At 40.9% G+C, this 23,355-nt stretch overlaps 1 protein-coding gene across 1 annotated transcript in view; it reads right to left on the bottom strand.

Annotated features, from left to right (window-relative positions):
• Positions 1-23,355, bottom strand: part of NBAS (NBAS subunit of NRZ tethering complex) — a 408,512-nt gene that overhangs the window by 17,593 nt on the left and 367,564 nt on the right. The window contains exons 49-50 of the mRNA XM_048845538.2: positions 21,779-21,918; positions 9,156-9,300 (exon numbers count right to left, since the gene is read on the bottom strand). Of these exons, the coding sequence (XP_048701495.2) occupies positions 9,156-9,300; positions 21,779-21,918 (285 nt within the window). The remainder of the gene's footprint in view (positions 1-9,155; positions 9,301-21,778; positions 21,919-23,355) is intronic.

Raw genomic sequence — 23,355 nt, 5'->3', positions numbered from 1 at the left:
GCAGAAGTAAAGAAACAGATTGATAGAGCCAGAAGAGTTCCCAGAAGTTACCTACTACAGGACAGGCCTAACAAAGAAAATAGAACGCCACTAGCGGTCACCTTCAGCCCCCAACTAAAACCCCTCCAACGCATTATTAAGGATCTACAACCTATCCTAAAGGATGACCCAACACTCTCACAAGTCTTGGGAGACAGGCCAGTCCTTGCCTACAGACAGCCCCGCAACCTGAAGCAAATACTCACCAACAACCACATACCACACAACAGAACCACTAACCCAGGAACTTATCCTTGCAACAAAGCCCGTTGCCAATTGTGCCCACATATCTATTCAGGGGACACCATCACAGGGCCTAATAACATCAGCCACACTATCAGAGGCTCGTTCACCTGCACATCCACCAATGTGATATATGCCATCATGTGCCAGCAATGCCCCTCTGCCATGTACATTGGTCAAACTGGACAATCTCTACGTAAAAGAATAAATGGACACAAATCAGATGTCAAGAATTATAACATTCATAAACCAGTCGGAGAACACTTCAATCTCTCTGGTCACGCAATCACAGACATGAAGGTCGCTATCTTACAACAAAAAAACTTCAAATCCAGACTCCAGCGAGAAACTGCTGAATTGGAATTCATTTGCAAATTGGATACTATTAATTTAGGCTTAAATAGAGACTGGGAGTGGCTAAGTCATTATGCAAGGTAGCCTGTTTCCTCTTGTTTTTTCCTACCCCCCCCCCAGATGTTCTGGTTTAACTTGGATTTAAACTTGGAGAGTGGTCAGTTTAGATGAGCTATTACCAGCAGGAGAGTGAGTTTGTGTGTGTATGGGGGTGGGGGGGATGTGAGAAAACCTGGATCTATGCAGGAAATAGCCAGACTTGATTATGTAAAGAGTTGTCACTTTGGATGGGCTAGCACCAGCAGGAGAGTGAATTTGTGTGGGGGGGTGGAGGGTGAGAAAACCTGGATTTGTGCTGGAAATGGTCCACCTGTTGATCACTTTAGATAAGCTATTACCAGCAGGACAGTGGGGTGGGAGGCGGTATTGTTTCATATTCTGTGTGTGTATATAAAGTCTGCTGCAGTTTCCACGGTATACATCTGATGAAGTGAGCTGTAGCTCACGAAAGCTCATGCTCAAATAAATTGGTTAGTCTCTAAGGTGCCACAAGTACTCCTTTTCTTTTTGCGAATACAGACTAACACGGCTGTTCCTCTGAAATCTCCCTACAATGTGCATGATAATCAAGGTGGGCCATTTCCAGCAGAACTACAGGTTTTCTCACCCCCCCTCCCCCCACAAACTCACTCTCCTGCTGGCAATAGCTCATCCAAACCGACCACTCTCCTTACAATGTGCATGATAATCAGGGTGGGCCATTTCCAGCATAAATCCAAGTTTAACCAGAACGTCGGGGGGGGGGGAAGGGGGGTAGAAAAAAACAAGGGGAAATAGGCTACCTTGCATAATGAGTTAGCCACTCCCAGTCTCTATTTAAGCCTAAATTAATAGTATCCAATTTGCAAATGAATTCCAATTCAGCAGTTTCTCGCTGGAGTCTGGATTTGAAGTTTTTTTGTTGTAAGATAGCGACCTTCATGTCTGTGATTGCGTGACCAGAGAGATTGAAGTGTTCTCCGACTGGTTTATGAATGTTATAATTCTTGACATCTGATTTGTGTCCATTTATTCTTTTACGTAGAGATTGTCCAGTTTGACCAATGTACATGGCAGAGGGGCATTGCTGGCACATGATGGCATATATCACATTGGTGGATGTGCAGGTGAACGAGCCTCTGATAGTGTGGCTGATGTGATTAGGCCCTTTGATGGTGTCCCCTGAATAGATATGTGGGCACAGTTGGCAACGGGCTTTGTTGCAAGGATAGATTCCTGGGTTAGTGGTTCTGTTGTGTGGTATGTGGTTGTTGGTGAGTATTTGCTTCAGGTTGGGGGGCTGTCTGTAGTTGTAAGAATGCTTGATAGAGATCTTGTAGGTGTTTGTCTCTGTCTGAGGGGTTGGAGCAAATGTGGCTGTATCGCAGAGCTTGGCTGTAGACGATGGATCGTGTGGTGTGGTCAGGGTGAAAGCTGGAGGCATGTAGGTAGGAATAGCGGTCAGTAGGTTTCCGGTATAGGGTGGTGTTTATGTGACCGTTGTTTATTAGCACTGTAGAGTCCAGGAAGTGGATCTCTTGTGTGGACTGGACCAGGCTGAGGTTGATGGTGGGATGGAAATTGTTGAAATCATGGTGGAATTCCTCAAGGGCTTCTTTTCCATGGGTCCAGATGATGAAGATGTCATCAATATAGCGCAAGTAGAGTAGGGGCGTTAGGGGACGAGAGCTGAGGAAGCGTTGTTCTAAGTCAGCCATAAAAATGTTGGCATACTGTGGGGCCATGCGGGTGAGAAAGCTTGGATTTGTGCTGGAAATGGCCCACCTTGATTATCATGCACATTGTAGGGAGAGTGGTCACTTTGGATGAGCTATTACCAGCAGGAGAGTGACTCTGTGTGTGTATGGGGTGGGGGGGTGAGAAAACCTGTATTTGTGCTGGAAATGGCCCACCTTGATTATCATGCACATTGTAGGGAGAGTGGTCGCTTTGGATGAGCTATTACCAGCAGGAGAGTGAGTTTTTGTGTGTGGTTTTTGGAGGGCGGTGGGAGGGGTGAGAAAACCTGGATTTGTGCTGGAAATGGCCCACCTTGATTATCATACACATTTTAAAGAGAATGGTCACTTTGGATGGGCTATTACCAGCAGGAGAGTGGGGTGGAAGGAGGTATTATTTCATGGTCTCTGTGTATATATAATGTCTTCTGCAGTTTCCACAGTATGCATCCGACGAAGTGAGCTGTAGCTCACGAAAGCTCATGCTCAAATAAATTGGTTAGTCTCTAAGGTGCCACAAGTACTCCTTTTCTTTTTGCGAATACAGACTAACACGGCTGTTACTCTGAAACTTACTATATGTTGCATTCTATGCATTCGATGAAGTGGGCTGTAGCCCACGAAAGCTTATGCTCTAATAAATTTGTTAGTCTCTAAGGTGCCATAAGTACTCCTGTTCTTTTTATAAGATGTAAGGTAACACATCTGTGACATTTCTGTAACTCAGTTATATAGTCATAAAGGTGGAATAAAATAAAGAAGGAATATAACAGCTCCTTATATCAGAGTCCAGCACTGTAAAGCTATCCCAAAAATCTTGTCAAATATCTGTTACTGAGCTCTGATGCAATATATTAGTTTCTCCATTTTAATATGAGTTTCCATGTTTTATTATCCTGCATGAACTATCTGGCATTACAATTTTGGTATAGTGTGTCCTCATACTGAGGCTCGCAACAGAAAATGATGCTTAAAAAAATAAAACACCGAGTAGGATTACTTCCAAACCCTTATCTAGGTCTACTGTGCTTAGTAACAATGTGAACCTTTATTAGTCTTTATCTTACACATGTATCTTATATATTCATCTACTATGGTGTATAAATGAATTACTGACCCATTTTAAAAAGGGATTACTTTACCTCAAAAAATAAATGATAACTTTCCCTTTATGAACAACAAACTAACTTGTCCAGAGTGACCAGGTTCAAAGACATAGTTTACTTGTATCCCTCCCCGCTATACTTTGTTTCTAGTGAGAACAATTAGGGAAATCACACAACAACAGTACTCCATCTGGTTAGTCTGTGCATTATATAACATAGATATTATTACAATATCATTTTAGACATCCACAGACATGCTCTGTGCTTCAGAAAAACACTTAAAGACATTGCACCTGCCCCAAAGAGCTTATAATGTAAAAAGGGAACTCAAATGTTTAATTTTTACCATTTAAGTTCAAATTTGATTAATCTGGTGCCCAAAAGGTGCTGCTAAATGTAGTCACACCCTTGGGGTAGTTATATCACCTCTAACTTAAAAAAAAATGGAAAATGATAAATTGGAGTATTATATACATATTACATACATGAGATTGCTGTTACGGATTGAGATCTTAAAGTACGGTATCTACTGACATCTTTTTTCCCAGCCAATTTGTTTTCAGATAATTCAGGCACTCTTCAGTTACCCTCCTCAACTGCATTTCTGACAGCAAAATATTATTAATTTAATTGTGATGCATACGTCAGAATGCAACATAACTATAAAATTACACTGTGCTTGGTAAAGTTCATGGTAGTTATCAAAAAATCTTGCAAACTTCCACTGTTCAGAGCCGGACTAAATGACACAGTAGTAAAAACGTCTTTGTCTCGTCTACACTAGCACATCACCAGCAAAGCTCCAATCAGGAAAGAGTTTACACACAAAAAACAGCAGACACAGGACTACTAGCAAAACATCTTCCAAATGCATTCACCAGTTGCCTGCACTGCAGTTCAGCAGACAAAAGTTGAGAACCTGGTACACTTTGCTATCAACTAAACTTCTCCTTAGGATATCAAGCAACACATTTTTTTTTTATTATTGCAGCTAAGCAGAGGTTGGTGAGCCTAACGAGAAAACAAAAGGTTTGTAACACACTGAGGAGATTTTGTCTTTTGTTGCCAAAGAATAGACAGAAGTGTGTCATAAGTGTTTATCAACTTAAGCAATGGCTAAGTCTGCAGTTGACAGGCTTTGCTTTCATTGAGAACTAAGATTACAGGAACAGGTGAAGAGCAATATTGAAAAGACTATAAAGGGTGAGGCAAAATTAAAAATATTACACCCATTAAGCCTTTGATATTTTGATTTTCTCCTTCATTTCTGCCAAACAGCAACATACTAAGGAGATTACAGAATGCAAACTAAGCAATTTATGATTCTACAAGTCCCTCTGTGCCTGGAAAGCACAATTTATCACCATGGATACCCCTTTATGTTAGGAAAAATAAATTTTGAGGGTTGTAGGATGCACAACCTGAGTGTAACAGCAAGTTTATAGTTCTGGTAACATTTGATATCTGAAAACCCATCAAAACCATAAGAGAAGAAGCAGTGCCATAGGGAACAACATATAACTATAAGAAAAGCTCTCAAAAGAATCCCCCCCCCCCAAAAAAATATCACATTTTTGTACCTTAAGGTGGTAGGAGGAGAGAAGGAAAGGCAGATGATTTAAGTGCACTGTTAAACATAATTAGGTACAGTGAACATTTCTAGGAAATAACTAGGAAAGCAAATGACTAGGAAAATGAAAAGGTGTTTTTAAAACACTGAACTGTTGAATTACAATTTGCTTTCTTATTGAAGTGATTTAAAATATTACAGAAAAAATGCCATCAGATTATGTCAATTTGAAAATGCAGTTAATAAAGGTATTAACATTAGTATTTTTGCAACAAATAAATTTCAGGTCAAACAGGTATTTTAGCTACAAAAATGTTTATTATCAACTTGCATCCTTTGCAAAATTTTACATAGAATACCACATGGTGCTGAAAAGAATTACATATAAGCCCCAATAATTCCTTATAGTTAGTCTTTGATGTAAAGCCATATTTAGTACCTTAATCATTGGGAGTATTAATCTTGGTAATACAAATATACATATTCAACTAATTTTAAAATGGTACTATTTATGTATTTTAGATAGAAGTAATAATACACCCTTCTTAAAAATTAAGGTCCCAATTCAGCCAAGCACTGAAGCAAATGCTTAATGTTAAGCCCATGCTTATATCCCAGTGGGAATACTCAAGTGCTTTAAGTTAAGTACATGCTTCAGTGCCTGAATTGGGTTCTAAAGAAGCTTATCCTACATTATGGAATGGCTATATCTAACCTGGAACATTTTATGTTTAAAGACACGTTTGAGTTTTTTTTAAACATAATTCAAGAACATCCACACACATTTTATGATTATTTGTATAAGAAGATTGTTCTTGTACTGACTTTGCATTCTGAGGTTTAGCCAAAAGCAAACATTTACAGTTGAAATACAAAATGAAAACACAGACACAACCTTAGCTGGATTTCTGAATGTAATGCTAGTACCATATCTGATTAAAAACTATAAGTTGCCATTACAAGGCCTTCTACGTCTAGTATATGCTTCCGGTACTAGTTGTTGCCATCAGTGAAAGGCAGGACTTTTTTTAACCCACTTAGCCAATTTGATCAATGCTGTACTGTATATGCACTGTGCAGAAGGAAGGGAAAATCACTTCGTAAATTTTGCTACTGTGATTTCACATAAAATTCTCACACCTGGGTGTTCTTCATTCAGCATGAGCCATGCAAGAAAGTCTACTAGCTCTTAAGATCTTCACTCCTGGAGGCATAAGACTTAGAAGTGACAATCATACAAGTTTAGAGAGACCTCAGGAGGTCATCCAGTCCAATCCTCTAAGCAGGATGAACCCCAACTAAATCATCCCAGCCAAGGCTTTGTCAAGATGGGTCTTAAAAACCTCTCAGGATGGAGATTCACCACCTCCCTATGTAACCCATTCCAGTGCTTCACCACCCTCCTAGTGAAATAGTTTTTCCTAATATCCAACCTAGACCTTCCCCACTGCAACTTGAGACCATTTCTCCTTCTCCTAGTTCCCCAGATTCTCCTTATTCCCTTTTTTAAAGATGGGCACTATATTTGCCTTTTTCCAATTGTCCAATACCTCCCCCCCCCCCTTTGGATTGCCTCGAGTTTTCAAAGATAATGGCCAATGGCTCTGCAATCACATCAGCCAACTCCCTTAGCACCCTCGGATGCATTAGATCCGGCCCCACAGACTTGGGCATGTCTAGCTTTTCTAAATAGTTCTTAATCTGTTCTTTCACCACTGAGTGCTGGTCACCTTCTCCCCATACTGTGCTGCCCATTGCAGCAGTCTGGGAGCTGATCTCGTCTGTGAAGTCCGAGGCAAAAAAACATTGAGTACTTCAGTTTTTTCCATCATCTGTCATTAGGTTGCCTCCCCCATTCAGTAAGGGTCCCACACTTTTCCTGACCACCTTCTTGTTGCTAACATACCTGTAGAAACCCTTCTTGTTACTCTTCACATCCCTTGCTAGGTGCAACTCCAATTGTGCTTTGGCCTTCCTGAGTACACCTCTGCATGTTCGAGCAATATTTTTATACTCCTCCCTTGTCATCTGTCCAAGTTTCCATTTCTTGAAAGCTTCCTTTTTGTGTTTAAGCTCACTGAAGATTTCACTGTTAAGCCAAGCTCGTCACCTACCATATTTGCTATTCCTTCTGTACATCGGGATAGTTTGTTCCTGCACCCTCAATAAGGCTTCTTTAAAATACAGCCAGGACTCCTTTCCCTCTCATATAAGCCTCCCAGGGGATCCTGCCCATCCATTCCCTGAGGGAGTCGAAGTCTGCTTTTCTGAAATCCAGGGTCTGTATTCTGCTGCTCTCCTTTCTTCCTTTTGTCAGGATCCTGAACTCGACCATCTCATGGTCATTGCTGCCCAGGTTGCCACCCACTTCTACTTCCCCTACCAATTCTTCCCTGTTTGTGAGCAGCAGGTCAAGAGGAGCATGGCTCCTAGTTGGTTCCTCCAGCAATCCTGCAATTATGGTGTCTTTAGAGAAAGATTTCTTCCTGACCTCAGTGAACATCCCGGTCATCAGTGAACATCCTGACATTTAAATGCCTTTTCAATTATTGTCTTTAGACTTCAGACCCACAAATGCTACTGGTGGTCAGAAAGTTAGCCAATCTTTTTTTAAAAGAAGCAGCTGATCTATGCTTCTCTCCCCACCCAAAGTATTTAATAGGCTCCAGTGACAGATTCTGCAAAATGCAAGTTTTGATCAAATAGTTTTAGCAATGGTTCTTAAATTACCCTACATTACTTTTTCCACAGTAAAGGTTTGTATACACAAAAGTTGTACTGCTTTAACTGCTATGCACAAAAGTTATGTTGTTTTTAACTATGCTGATACAGTTAAAGCAGTTCAGCCTCCTAGTGTGTTATATCAGTATAAAGGCACTTTATTTCCGTATGGAGAGGAGAATAAGCTACACTAATATAAAGACACCTTTATACAAGGTATAACATGCACATACTAAGGGTTGTACTGGTATAATTATATTGGTAAAAAATTGCACCTCTAACTGAAACAGTCATACCAGTATAAAAACTGTGCACAGACCAGGCCTTACTGATGCTGAATTCAACAGTAACTTTATTAACTAAAAAGAGATGATCGATGTTTGACCTTGGCGTAACCCTCCTATCTGCTGTGGTAGAACCCTGATTTTCTATTACATTTGTGTTCAAAAGTCACTTAGATGTTTTAGAAAATTCCACCCTAGGACCTTAACTTTGGTTTGGCCACCCTTAATCAGATTGAATAGTACCTTCCTGCAGGAGTAATCCCACTGGTTTTGATCAGAACTACTTGTGATATAAAGTATTACTCATGATGACCATCGGGCCCTTTGTCTATCCCATGCACTGTAATTAAAAATTAAATTTGGCTCTCTCCACAAAATATATTTGGCACTCTGCTTTACTGACTTCTTTTGGCAGCAAGTCCCAGAAGTGGGTTTTAAGCTGCATAAATACAAGTGTCCCATTTGTTTTACAATGTATTGCCCTTCAAATTCTACAAGAGACTTCTTGGTTTTGTATGAAAGTGAAAAGAAGCCTCTGATCCGTTTCCATTACACTGCACATAATTTTCATGTTGGCTATTTTCAGGAACAAAGACTGTGGTTATGTGAATCTCACTGTAAAGGATGAATCAGGATAATAAAAGAAGATGTCTGGGAATAATTCCAGAGAAGTGTGAAGATTTTTAATCATTTTTTTAAACCTGGTATGGTTAGGCTATGATGCATCAGTATGAGATGCTGTGGCACTTTGGGACATAAGAGAGGCTTGTATGGAAGAGAATATACCTAATTAATTTAGGAAGAGGGAATACTAGAGTACTTGTAAAGAAGAACTGCTTGTAAAATAAAAGCTAATTAAAGCCCAAATATTTCAGAACCTCCTCATGGACAACTTTCTATGTTTAAGAAGTGGCAAGTTACTGGTGTTTATCTTTAATAGTTTTTGCCAAATAGTACTCAAGTGCGGCCAGTGAAGCTATATAAGGAGCTTTAATAGTGATACTGCATCCACTGTACAAGGTGCAGGTATATCTGCAAGGTACTTGAAGTTACAACTCACCTCTACGGGGAGCATGTGCTTAGTCTCATACAAAGAACGACAGATCTTCAAAATTTCATTTCCCATATTCTCTTTTTGCTCACTTGGGCATCTCGATAGCATGACTGTCCCTAGTTTCACCCATGGATTATTACTCGTGTATGCGCTAAAAAAACAAACAAACAAGAAAACAAAATTCAGAAAACTATTTCAAAAAATTGCAAATAAAAGCATGGTATAATAGTATGAAAAAGTGAAAAGATCTGGGGCCAAATAGGGATGTGATTCTAAAACTGCTCCATAGCCTTTGGATTACTCTAAATTGCAACTGTGAATTAGCATAATGGAGCTCTCTCTCCCAAACCCAACATGGAGAATGTTTGGCACAGGAGTGGGCACTGCTGGCTTTACACCAGCTGAAAATTTCCTTTCATTGGAAGTGGGATTCTTAATTTGGTAGTTTCAGCAAGATTCTGACCTCTTAGTCCCTCTCAGTGATCAGATAATCCAGCTCCTGGTTTTTCAATGAAAAACCTTTACCTCAAAATCACTGACAAAAATCAACACCCAGATCCAAATATGTAAATATAGGAGGAATAGTTACATAGCTAAAAACAAACACGCACCCTTTCTGCTTGCAAACCCCATTAATAGTACATGTAAATTGGGTAAAGAGGTGAACCATGTTGTCAAGGTTCCTCCCGCACTCTGAACGCTAGGGTACAGATGTGGGGACCTGCATGAAAACCTCCTAAGCTTCTCTTTACCAGCTTAGGTCAAAACTTCCCCAAGGTACAAAATATTCCACCCTTTGTCCTTGGATTGGCCGCTACCACCACCAAACAAATACTGGTTACTGGGGAAGAGCTGTTTGGAAACGTCTTTCCCCCCAAATACTTCCCAAAACCTTGCACCCCACTTCCTGGACAAGGCTTGGTAAAAAAGCCTCACCAATTTGCCTAGGTGACTACAGACCCAAACCCTTGGATCTGAGAACAATGAAAAAGCATTCAGTTTTCTTACAAGAAGACTTTTAATAGAAATAGGAGTAAATAGAAGTAAAGAAATCCCCTCTGTAAAATCAGGATGGTAGATACCTTACAGGGTAATTAGATTCAAAACATAGAGAACCCCTCTAGGCAAAACCTTAAGTTACAAAAAAGATACACAGACAGAAATAGTTATTCTATTCAGCACAATTCTTTTCTCAGCCATTTAAAGAAATCATAATCTAACACATACCTACCTAGATTACTTACTAAAAGTTCTAAGACTCCATTCCTGGTCTATCCCCGGCAAAAAAAACCCATAAAGACAGACAGAGACCCTTTGTTTCTCTCCCTCCTCCCAGCTTTTGAAAGTATCTTGTCTCCTCATTGGTCATTTTGGTCAGGTGCCAGTGAGGTTACCTTTAGCTTCTTAACCCTTTACAGGTGAGAGGAGTTTTCCTCTGGCCAGGAGGGATTTTAAAGGGGTTTACTCTTCCCTTTATATTTATGACACATGTACATATGCAACTGGCTATTAATAAATAAATAAATAAATACCCACCATCTAGCTCTCATAGATTGTGAAGTGCTTTCAGATCTACTGCTGAAAGCCAATCAGATACACCTGCTCACAAACCGGGTAGAATTAGTGGGGGAAGCAAAAGTGGATGGGAATCTGGGAGGCAGTGACCATGAGGTTGGTTGAGTTCAGGATCCTGACACAGGGAAGAAAGGTAAGCAGCACGATACGGACCCTGGACTTCAGGAAAGCAGACTTCGACTCCCTCAGGGAACGGATGGCCAGGATCCCCTGGGGGACTAACTTGAAGGGGAAAGGAGTCCAGGAGAGCTGGCTGTATTTCAAGGAATCCCTGTTGAGGTTACAGGGACAAACCATCCCGATGAGTCGAAAGAATAGTAAATATGGCAGGCGACCAGCTTGGCTTAATGGTGAAATCTTAGCGGATCTTAAACATAAAAAAGAAGCTTACAAGAAGTGGAAGGTTGGACATATGACCAGGGAAGAGTATAAAAATATTGCTCGGGCATGTAGGAATGTTATCAGGAGGGCCAAATCGCACCTGGAGCTGCAGCTAGCCAGAGATGTCAAGAGTAACAAGAAGGGTTTCTTCAGGTATGTTGGCAACAAGAAGAAAGCCAAGGAATGCGTGGGCCCCTTACTGAATGAGGGAGGCAAACTAGTGACAGAGGATGTGGAAAAAGCTAATGTACTCAATGCTTTTTTTGCCTCTGTTTTCACGAACAAGGTCAGCTCCCAGACTGCTACGCTGGGCATCACAAAATGGGGAAGAGATGGCCAGCCCTCTGTGGAGATAGAGGTGGTTAGGGACTATTTAGAAAAGCTGGATGTGCACAAGTCCATGGGGCCAGACGAGTTGCATCCGAGAGTGCTGAAGGAATTGGCGGCTGTGATTGCAGAGCCATTGGCCATTATCTTTGAAAACTCGTGGCGAACTGGAGAAGTCCCGGATGACTGGAAAAAGGCTAATGTAGTGCCGATCTTTAAAAAAGGGAAGAAGGAGGATCCTGGGAACTACAGGCCAGTCAGCCTCACTTCAGTCCCTGGAAAAATCATGGAGCAGGTCCTCAAAGAATCAATCCTGAAGCACTTGCATGAGAGGGAAGTGATCAGGAACAGCCAGCATGGATTCACCAAGGGAAGGTCATGTCTGACTAATCTAATCGCCTTTTATGATGAGATTACTGGTTCTGTGGATGAAGGGAAAGCAGTGGATGTATTGTTTCTTGACTTTAGCAAAGCTTTTGACACGGTCTCCCACAGTATTCTTGTCAGCAAGTTAAGGAAGTATGGGCTGGATGAATGCACTACAAGGTGGGTAGAAAGCTGGCTAGATTGTCGGGCTCAACGGGTAGTGATCAATGGCTCCATATCTAGTTGGCAGCCGGTATCAAGTGGAGTACCCCAAGGGTCGGTCCTGGGGCCAGTTTTGTTCAATATCTTCATAAATGATCTGGAGGATGGTGTGGATTGCACTCTCAGCAAATTTGCGGATGATACTAAACTGGGAGGAGTGGTAGATACGCTGGAGGGGAGGGATAGGATACAGAAAGACCTAGACAAATTGGAGGATTGGGCCAAAAGAAATCTGATGAGGTTCAATAAGGATAAGTGCAGGGTCCTGCACTTAGGACGGAAGAACCCAATGCACAGCTACAGACTAGGGACCGAATGGCTAGGCAGCAGTTCTGCGGAAAAGGACCTAGGGGTGACAGTGGACGAGAAGCTGGATATGAGTCAGCAGTGTGCCCTTGTTGCCAAGAAGGCCAATGGCATTTTGGGATGTATAAGTAGGGGCATAGCGAGCAGATCGAGGGACGTGATCGTTCCCCTCTATTCGACATTGGTGAGGCCTCATCTGGAGTACTGTGTCCAGTTTTGGGCCCCACACTTCAAGAAGGATGTGGATAAATTGGAGAGAGTCCAGCGAAGGGCAACAAAAATGATTAGGGGACTGGAACACATGAGTTATGAGAAGAGGCTGAGGGAGCTGGGATTGTTTAGCCTGCAGAAGAGAAGAATGAGGGGGGATTTGATAGCTGCTTTCAACTACCTGAAAGGGGGTTCCAAAGAGGATGGCTCTAGACTGTTCTCAATGGTAACAGATGACAGAACGAGGAGTAATGGTCTCAAGTTGCAGTGGGGGAGGTTTAGATTGGATATTAGGAAAAACTTTTTCACAAGGAGGGTGGTGAAACACTGGAATGCGTTGCCTAGGGAGGAATCTCCTTCCTTAGAAGTTTTTAAGGTCAGGCTTGACAAAGCCCTGGCTGGGATGATTTAATTGGGGATGGGTCCTGCTTTTGAGCAGGGGGTTGGACTAGATGACCGACTGAGGTCCCTTCCAACCCTGATATTCTATGATTCTATGTCGTGTAACCGTGGTTTTTCATAACAGGAATAGCAAAATATCACGATTTATGACAATCGGGTCAATGTCTCAGTCAGATTATGCCAAAGATTTCAAGCTCTAATCCATCTATTTTTAGGCACCTCTATAAATGACCTAAGTTTTGGAGATGTTAAGTACCACACTGAGGTCAATGGGAACTCCAAGCACTCAGCACTTCTGAGGAGCAAAAATTACATTTAGATTGTAAACTCTTTGAAGGAAATATCTGTGCCTGTAAAGTATCTAGCACACATTGGTCCCATAAAAATGATGATAAGAGTCTCCCCCCACAGATACAGTGCACACTCATTTGGTGAGATCCTCACCCCCTCTCTGTTGGGAAAAGGAATGGAGGAGTGTAAAGGGGCTCCAAAACCAGTTCTGCTTGGGGGGAGGATTCCTTTGATCTAGGAACTGAGGAAGGCAGCTGTATGTTATCTTCCAAGGAGCCCCGTACTGGCCTTGCCTTAGAAGGTGTGCTGGGGGTGGGAAGAGTGTGTTGGGAACAGAGCTGTAGCATGTGGTACTACAGAGATTCTGGGAAGTGCTGCAACTCGCATGCAGCTGGGGACAGGCTGTCATAACTTAGACAGACCACCAGGGGGGCACAAAGGTGGCTTAAAACCACCACAGGCCCCTCTGCCCCTAGACCAGGGGTGGGTAAATTTTTTGGGCCGAAGGCCACATCTGGATGGGGAAATTCTATGTAGGGCTGGGGCAGGGGTGCAGGAGGGAGTGCAGTGTGCAGGAGTGGGGTCAGGGCAAGGGTTTGGGGCAGAGGAGGGGTGCGGGGTGTATGAGGGGGTTCAGGGCAGAGGTGCGGACTGTGGGAGGGAGCTCAAGGCAGGAGGTTGGGGTGCAGGAGGGGTGCATGGTGCAACAGGGGCTCAGGGTAGGGAGTTGGGGTGCAGGAAGGGTGTGAGGTGCAAGCAGGGGGCTTGGGGCAGGGAGTTGGGGGGCAGGCTGCAGGAGGGGTTCATGCTCCAGCCCAGCGCCGCTTACCTAAAGTGGCTCTGGGGTGGTCGCGGCGCGCACCAGGGCCAGGGCAGGCTCCCTGCATGCCTGTCCTGACCCCATGCTGTGCCGCTCTGGGAAGTGGCTGGAACCAGATCCCTGCGTGGCCCCTGAGGGACGGGGGGGCACAGGGCTCCGCACGCTGCCCTTGCTACGCCTCAAGGTACCTCCCCCAAAGCTCCCATTGGCCATGGTTCCCCGTTCCCAGCCAATGGAGCTGTGGGGGACGGTGCCTGGAGACAAGAGTAACGCCCAGGGACATGGTGCCAGCTGCTTTTGAGAGTGGGCGGGGCCTGCGGCACCATGTGGGGCAATCCCATGGCCCAAATCCAAAGCCCTGAGGGGCCGGATCCAGCCTGTGGACCGTAGTTTGCCCACCCCTGTCCTAGACTGTAAGTTCTGTGCTACACCTCTTCAAAGCACACAGCAATATCTCAGCCTTGATCTTGAAGAATCAACTTTTGCCAACAGATATATTTGCCACAGTCAAGAGACAGAGATGGAGAAAAATATGACCTCCTCATATTAGCAGTGGAAAGCAGGAAAAGGGTTTATATGTCTTTGAACCTATCTTCCAATTACACAGGAAGTTTTCAAAACTAATTCAAACTAAAATGAAAAACCATAGTATGATCGACTGATACCCACTGGAATTGGATTCATTATAAATCAAGTCACTCATAAGGTACCTACTGGCATACATGCTGTTTAAAACAGCAACTGGGAGGTACCTTGGAAACCTTGCATTGTTAATGTTGCTATTGGGTGGTAATTGGTAAAAAATACAATCATGGATCATAAGTAGTAATTGTACAGCTCCAATTACTACGAAAAGAACTAAACAGCTCATATAAAAGAATCAGGCAGAAACACAGCCCAAGCAATAGACTCACAATGTCTAGTGAAAGATGAGAAATACTGGCTTCAGGTGAAGAGGCTATTCTATCCTGATCTGTGTAACAGATAGAGAGATACTAGTAATAGTTACATTTGAGTGAGAAATGACTAAAACCCATTATCTTTATTCTTTCTTGACAACTTAATTAAAGTATTTTAATCAGTCATAGTCAATGAGCATTCACTGCTGCAAGCCTTGCTGCTATCAGTACAGTCCCTCCCTTTCTCTTCTTCCAACCTCCTGGGTCAAACCTATGCATAGTAGTTAATATAGAAAACCATGATGCCAGACTGTGTAGAGCAGCTGCTGCATAACCCACAAGAGAGACAGAGGAAGAATGCTGCAGCTCCATCATTGTCACTGGCTAAATTAATAGCTTATGCTGTGATTCCAGGATCGGACTCCTGAGTCATCTCAGGACCCATATGTAAATCTGGGGTAGAGATCATCCTCAAATTGAGGGATTGGCGACAACAAGCTTCTGCTGCCGGATCTGTCTCCTGCTTATGATTCTTTCTGTCCGAATGTTTTTTTTTTTAAACTTTATAGGTGCTGTCTCCTTAGTAAATGAAGAAAAACTCTATTTTGTTTCCTTCCCCTAATGGAAAAAAAAAGTCACCCTTCAACGTGTGGAAGAATTTAAAACAAGAAATGAACAGAAACCAGAACTAGGACCCTAAATTTTCCCATGTCTTTGTAAAGGCTTGCTGCTAAGATACATGTCTAGTCCTGTGCTAACTCTTCCCAATATTATAGAACTCATTAGGTTACAGATGTAATAGCCATATAAGGACATAAAGACCCATTGTTCTCTCTAGCATATTCTCAAGCATTTTGTCCAGTTTTGTATTAAAAGCCGGTTGGGAGTTGGAGGATCACAAAGGCATTACTCGGTTAGTAAGAATTTGACATTACCAAACAGAATTTATCATTTGACTTTCATCTTCCCTTTGTTGCATGATCTATAAGTATAATCAGTTTCAAATTCATAAAGGGAAAAATATTTGTAATTATAAAATTATAAATAATTTCCTATATTTTTTTTTTAACCTGAAAGACATTAACATTTCATTGCTTTGGCCATGAATGTGACACTTGTTTACACAGCATCATCAGTTTTCTCTATGATGACTGTGTTAATCAGATATACTTTCCCAGGTGTTTGATTGTCAAGTGATGGATTGTGATTGGGGATGGATGACCTACCTTGTTAAAAAATAAAACAAACGGAACAAACTGATAAACGATACAGCAATAATTGATCAGGACCAGATGGTATTCACCCAAGAGTTTTGAAGGAACTCAAATGTGAAATTGCAGGACTACTAACTGTCGTCTATAACCTATCATTTAAATCACCTTCTGTACAAATGACTGGAGGACAGCTAATGTGATGCAAATTTTTAAAAAGGGCTCCAGAGGTGACCCTAGCAATTACAGGCTGCTAAGCCTGACTTCATTACTAGGCAAACTGGTTGAAACTATAGTAAAGAACAAAATTATTAGATACATAGATTAACATAATTTGTTGGGGAATAGTCAACATGGTTTTTGTAAAGGGAAATCATGCTTCACCAATCTACTAGAATTCTTTGAGGGGGTCAATAAGCATGTGGACAAGGGGGATCCAGTTGATACAGTGTATTTAGATTTTCAGAAAGCCTTTGACAAGGTCCCTCACCAAAGGCTCTTAAGCAAAGTAAGCAGTCATGGGATAAGAGGGAAGGTTCTCTCATGGATTGGTAATTGGTTAAAAGATAGGAAACAAAGGGTAGGAATAAATGGTCAGTTTTCAGAATGGAGAGAGGTAAATACTGGTGTCCCCCAGGGGTGTGTATAGGGCCCAGTCCTATTCAAGATATTCATAAATGATCTGGAAAAAGGGGTAAACAGTGAGGTGGCAAAATTTGCAGATGATACAAGACTATTCAAGATAGTTAAGTCCCAAGCAGACTGCGAAGAGCTACAAAAGGATCTCTCAAAACTAGGTGACTGGGCAACAAAATGGCAAATTAAATTCAATTTTGACAAATGCAAAGTAATGCACATTGGAGAACATAATCCCAACTATACATATAAAACGATGGGGTGTAAATTAGTTGTTACCACTCAAAAAAGAGATCTTGGAGTCATTGTGGATAGTTCTCTGAAAACATCCACTCAATGTGCAGCAGCAATCAAAAAAGCTAACAGAATGTTGAGAATCATTAAGAAAGGGATAGATAATAAGACAGAAAATATATTGCCTCTATATAAATCCATGGTTTGCCCACATCTTGAATACTGCGTGCAGATGTGGTCGCCTCATCTCAAAAAAATATATTGGACTTGGAAAAGGTTCAAAGAAGGGCAACAAAAATTATTAGGAGTATGGAACAGCTTCTATATGAGGAGAGATTAATAAGACTGGGACTTTTCAGCTAGGAAAAAAAATGACTAAGGAAGGATATGATAGAGGTCTATAAAATCATGACTGGTTTAGAGAAAGTAGATAAGGAAGTGTTATTTACTACTTCTCATAACACAAGAACTAGGGGTCACCAAATGAAATTAATAGGCAGCAGGTTTAAAACAAACAAAAGGAAGTTTTTTTTCACACAACACACAGTCAACCTGTGAAACTCCTTGCCAGAGGTTGTTATGAAGGCCAAGACTATAACAGGGTTCAAGAAAAAATTAGATAAATTCATGGAGGATAGGTCCATCAATGACTGTTAGCCAGGCTGGGCAGGGATGGTGTCCCTAGCTGCTGTTTGCCAGAAGCTGGGAATGGGCGATGGGATGGATCACTTGACGATTATCTGTTCTGTTCATTCCCTCTGGGGCACCTGGCATTGGCCACTGTCGGAAGATAGGATACTGGGCTAGATGGAACTTTGGTCTGACCCACTATGGCCATTCTTATGTTCTTAATGGGAAGAGCTTTAATTCAGGATAGTTATTAATGTTAATAGTTAAGAACTGAAATTTAAAAAAATATAATCTATATTATTTAAATCTAATTTTAAATAAAATGTAATAACAAAATGACAATTTGCTGATTGTAAAATGATGAAAACCAGGATTAGTTTGAGTTCATCCTTTAGTATCAAACATATTCATCCTGTGAAAAAAAATAAAGAGGGTAAGTTCTTTTCACATATTTAATAGACTAATGGCAGAGATATAATAATTATGATTTGTTTTTAATTTTTAGGAGCCAAAAACTCTTTAAGGTAACAAGTCTAGCAATTTTTGTTATTTTTCTTTAAAACAGGGGTGGCCAACCTGTGGCTCCGGAGCCACACACGGCCCTTCAGAAGTTAATATGCGGCTCCTTGTATAGGCACCAACTCCAGGGCTGGAGTACAGGCGCCAACTTTCCAATGTGCCAGGGAGTGTTCACTGCTCAACCCCTGGCTCTGCGCCCACTCCACATCTTCCTGCCCCCTCCCCTGAGCCTGCCATGTCCTCATTCTTCTCCCTTCCCTCCCCCCAGAGCCTCCTGCACAAAACAGCTGATCAGGAGGTGTGGGGAGGGAGGGGGAGGTGCTGGGAGCAGGGTGGGGAGGTGGAGCTGATCGGGGGCTGCTGATGTATTACTGTGGCTCTTTGGCAACGTACATTCATAAATGCTGGCTCCTTCTCAAGCTCAGGTTGGCCACCCCTGCTTTAAAATAACTTGTTTCATAAAAGAAATAGTTATTTTTGACTTATATTTGACCATTTTTGGGAAATCATTTAAAAAGAATCTAATCATGGGATAAACTCTGAAGTTCATGACAGAAAATCTGGGATGCACAGGTGCGGTTTTAATTTACTGGTCAGCTAGCTAACGATCAGTCAAACATCACAAGTCTCCTGGTAACCAGCCTGCAGAAATTTTGGAAAGGTTGGTAACTATCTATCTTAGAAGATTGCACAGTGCTTGTTGGCAGCTATTTCTATGCTTGTAGGTGACTGTTGTAAAACTGCATACAGATGTATATTTCTGTTCATAGTGTGGAATTCACAGACCATTGATTTCTGTCTCCAGTGCAATTGCAATTTCTGCTTTTGCTCTCTCCTGTTACATTGCATCCCTAATAATATATAAAGTCAACGGGAACTGCAGGAGTTTGGCACCTCTGAAAATCAGACTGTAGGACTTTGAATCAACTGGTATTCAAAAAAGACCTCGATGGGCGCTGAAGTAGGGCTTTAGAAAAAGTTTCCAATTTTCTATTACAAACCCTAGGCAGGCTCATTCCTACCATGAATACATAAGCTTCAATCATTCTGACATTTCCATTGATTCAAATTAAATGTGAGGCTGATAGTTAATTCAGCTCGCCCCCTTCCCCATTCCTTCACAATGCTGCTGATTTCTTTGTCAAAATACCAGCTATCAGTTGTTTTCAAGTCCTAACTTATTTAGACTTAAAAGATTTGTATAATTTATGCAGGTGTCTAACCTTCAGACCCTAACTGGGATTAAGACAAACCTCCAAACCACTGGGGTTTGGTTGATCATTAGATGGGAAGAGAATACAATTTAACCTGTATTTTTTTTATCCTCCTCTTTTTCTGGGCCAATCTGCATTGTTAAAGAGAGGAATGAGTATAACAAACATGGAGCAAATTTAGATGCTGTACTGAATCAAGTTATGAACAGGTGGGAAATAAGATTGGGAAGTTGGTCTTCAGGAATAGAGGATAAAATGAATAGAACACACAGTATGAATGAACTAAGGGCCCTGGCACTTTTAGCCTCTGCTGTGCATTGTGAAGCAAAATAACAGGAAAAAGCATTAGATGGCAATGTGGAATATTTCTTCGTAGCTGTAGCCACCTTTAGCATCTCTGTCAAATCAGGGGAAGATCACTTCCCTCTATAGCAAGGTCTAAATTATGAGTAAAGATGAAAGATTCAATAATGCTGTTTCCTTGTGGAAGAGTCATGCAGAGAGCAGGTGCTGGCTTGGAACCAGTCTCAATATGGCTGCTGAGCTAGCTGTGTTGCCACTGATCCTGAGATCAGGAGACCAAAGAGGTTCATAGGGAGTCCTTTCTCAAAATTGGCTTGAGGAATGCGTGTATTTCAGCAGGGTTTTTCTGTAAACCGCCAACCTCCAAAGTGATTTGTTTTTGAAAAGCCTTATAACAATGAACAATTATTTGGAGATGTCATTTTAGGAGATATAAATACAAACACCCTTCTGCTGGGGAAAGAAGAGCTTTAGAAGAGTCCCAATGTCTAAGTCTAATCCTCCTTCATAAAGAAAGAAAGAATAGCTAATAGTAACAATAACATCTGTTTCACTATAATGGACTGAAATTTCAATTGGATTGTCAACGTTATAAAATAATATGAAAACGATGACAATAAAATCACTGTTTACTTGGCAGGTTTACTGTTCACCAAGGCTATAAACATAATATTTGGTAGAACTCTACCCCTTGGGGAAAAAAAAAATCATGTTGTGAAAGTCCATAACTTTAACCTTTGTTCCGAAGTTCCGGTGTTTTCTACATTGTATTTTGATCCATTTCGACTGCATTAAAGGTTTGTAAAACGAAAATATGTAGGGAAATGACAATGTGAATATAGGACAAGTCAGACAGCGAACACCCTATAACTTTTTAATGCCTGAGAAATGCTTTCTTTGTTCATGAAAAGGCAGTAAAGAATTAGTTCAGTTCTTCATCCACAAATCCAAAACACACTGATAAAGGCTTCAAGTTGAATAATCACTGCAGATTGGTCCCTAACATACCAGTACCTTAAATGTACACAAAAGTATTAGTTTTCAGGAAAATAAAAATATACCTTAATTTTTCACACAAGCCTTTTTGGGAGTCTATTCCCTATATTCCAACAGAATGTGATCAATGGCACCTGGAACTCAAAGTTAAGTGGAAATTAGTAACCAGCCTTTCTCACCTAACTGCTGACAGATGAAAGATGGTACTCTGTGCTGGCTAGCCCATAAAAAGTTAATTTTATTGCTCTCCTTGAAGGATGGATAGAAGGATAGATGACTGCTGACAGCATAATGTAGAGACAAAGAGACTCTTTAAATCTTAGAAGCCATGATCAAAGTATTGAACAAATGGAATGTATAGAAGCACTACAGGTAGACAGGAAGACAAAAGACCAATACAAAAATATTGGCAAATTATGGCCTGCCATATAAATGGCTTCAGAATGTGCACAATGCTGCAAAAATAATCTTGTGTTTATTTTCAGGACATCATTTGCCCTAAAATACTTTCCTCCTTTCCCTGTAGTTTACTCTGGGATGGGACAACTTGGTAGTAGGTGTAGAACAGAAACCTACCATTGCTTGGTCACGTACAAAAGTCTGGAATGTTCCCTCCACCCATGGCCCTTTCCTGGAATGTGTCTCTGCAGTCGTTGCCCAAAAGAGCAACTTCAGAAAGTGTTTTGAGGGAACCAGAACTGGAGTGAAAATCTTCAGTCACACATTCCCCTCCTCTCTGCAGGTTTTCCACTGGGTGCTGATAGCTAGGCTTTGATTTGCCTAGCAAGTGTTTATAAAGTCTTTATTTGGACTAGGCAGTTTAAAGTTTAATAAGAAACACGGAGATCAGCAAAATTAAATGTGTGGCTCCTTGAAAATGCTTTTCAGAAGAAACTTCTTTGTCCTACATATAGAATTGTATTCTGTGTGCCTTCCAAAAGGGCCTATTTAAGATGGTTATACTCCTTTATGTAACAGTTTGTTTGAATTCATTGACTGAAGGCTGCATGAAAGGTTCAGTAATTTCAAAATCAAAGTAGGAGAGAGCATACTGTTCTTCCTGATTTCTCTTTGAAGGAATACTTACATGCTTGAACTTTTCATAGGTGGCCAAGCTTGCAGGAGTAAAACCAAGTGCTGAAACTCAGACTGACTGTTACTAGAGTTCAGGAGTTCCTGGAAGAGAGAGTACCTTTTTTCTTCATTTTCAATATCAATTATCTCTACCTGCAAGAAAAATAAAGCCATATAAGAACAGGATCTAAACCAACTAACTCTGCCATACCTATGTAACAATAAATATGATGTGTTCCATCTGTGAAGGATAACACTACTGTGAAACAAGGCAGAAACACAGCCCAAGCAATTTTCTCTTAATCTTCAATTATATGCATCTGAAACAAGGAAGCACATAGATGATGGGAAATTACTTAGAATGAGGTTCCTAAAATAACATGAAACCCACATAAGTAGATCAATGGATTAGTTCAAGTGATCCCTCCACCTCAAACTTTTCACACCATCACTTAAAAATTCTCTAGCCCTTTAAAAAAAAGTTCCTCTGATATTTTCCCAACATATATTACTGGGTAAAATTACTTTTATTTAAAAAAATGACCCTTTCCCCCCTACACAAACACACAGAGTAAAAACTACCATTGTTCTACCTAAATTGGCAGCATCTAAGCCTCATTCACTGGAGAAGGAAATTTGGATGCTGATTTTTAACTCATGTTTGCCACACAGAGCAGCTATTGACTAGCACATATTTCTCCACATATGTACTATAAAGAAAAAAAATTCCTCTCCATCACTGGCACACCATGCATCTTTACTCATAAAACAAGGCTTATTCTAGAATTTACTTTGGTTCCCCTGAGGCTTTCAATTGAGGACAGGTTCTATTAAATATAATTACTTTCTGAAGCTCTCCTGGTAAAAGTGCAAGGTAAAAAGGTCTGGCTATTAAATGAGAAGAAGCTTCTTTTTAAAAGTTTGGCTATCACACAAACAGGACTTCTCAAATGATGTATCTAATTACTGTCAACCTGACATGTTAAAATTTTTGCCAGTTTAAAAAATAATTTGTTCCCTAGCACCAAGATAGCTTTAAAATAGAAATAGAAATTCTTCCTCTCTAACGTTAGAACATTTTTGTATTGAAAAATATTTTCCCCCAAACCTGGAAAAGTTCCAAATCATCAAATATTACCTTCATCTCAGTTACGATTCACAACATTAAATGTTAATTTTTTTTTCAGTCCAAAAGTGGTTCTAAAACATCAATTGGACCAAAAAGCTTTCCTCAGTTCTATAGGAACTTTAAAGGATTAAAGCTCATGTTCCCATAGTTTGAGTGACTCAAACAAGGGCAAAATTGTCAAACAAGGTTGAAAAATACAGATTGCCCATGAATTTGTTGAAATGCCTACACAGTTTTGTGGCTTTAATATATTGAATGTTGACAGTTTGCTTCCAGCCCCAGGGTGCATCTGAAAATGTCTCAAATAAAAATATCATCTGAAGTAGTATTATTTTAAAATACTGGATATTTAAAGTATTTAGTACAGGTGACTGGACATATTAAATAATACAAACGTCTACTATCTGCCTAGAAAAATGTTAGTCTAAGATTTCAAGTTCACTACTCATATGGTACCATAA

Source organism: Caretta caretta, chromosome 3 (genome assembly GCF_965140235.1).
Source record: "Caretta caretta isolate rCarCar2 chromosome 3, rCarCar1.hap1, whole genome shotgun sequence".
NCBI lineage: Eukaryota > Metazoa > Chordata > Testudines > Cheloniidae > Caretta > Caretta caretta.
The sequence above is the reverse complement of the archived record's forward strand: the minus strand, read 5'-3'. Positions and strand labels throughout refer to the sequence as shown.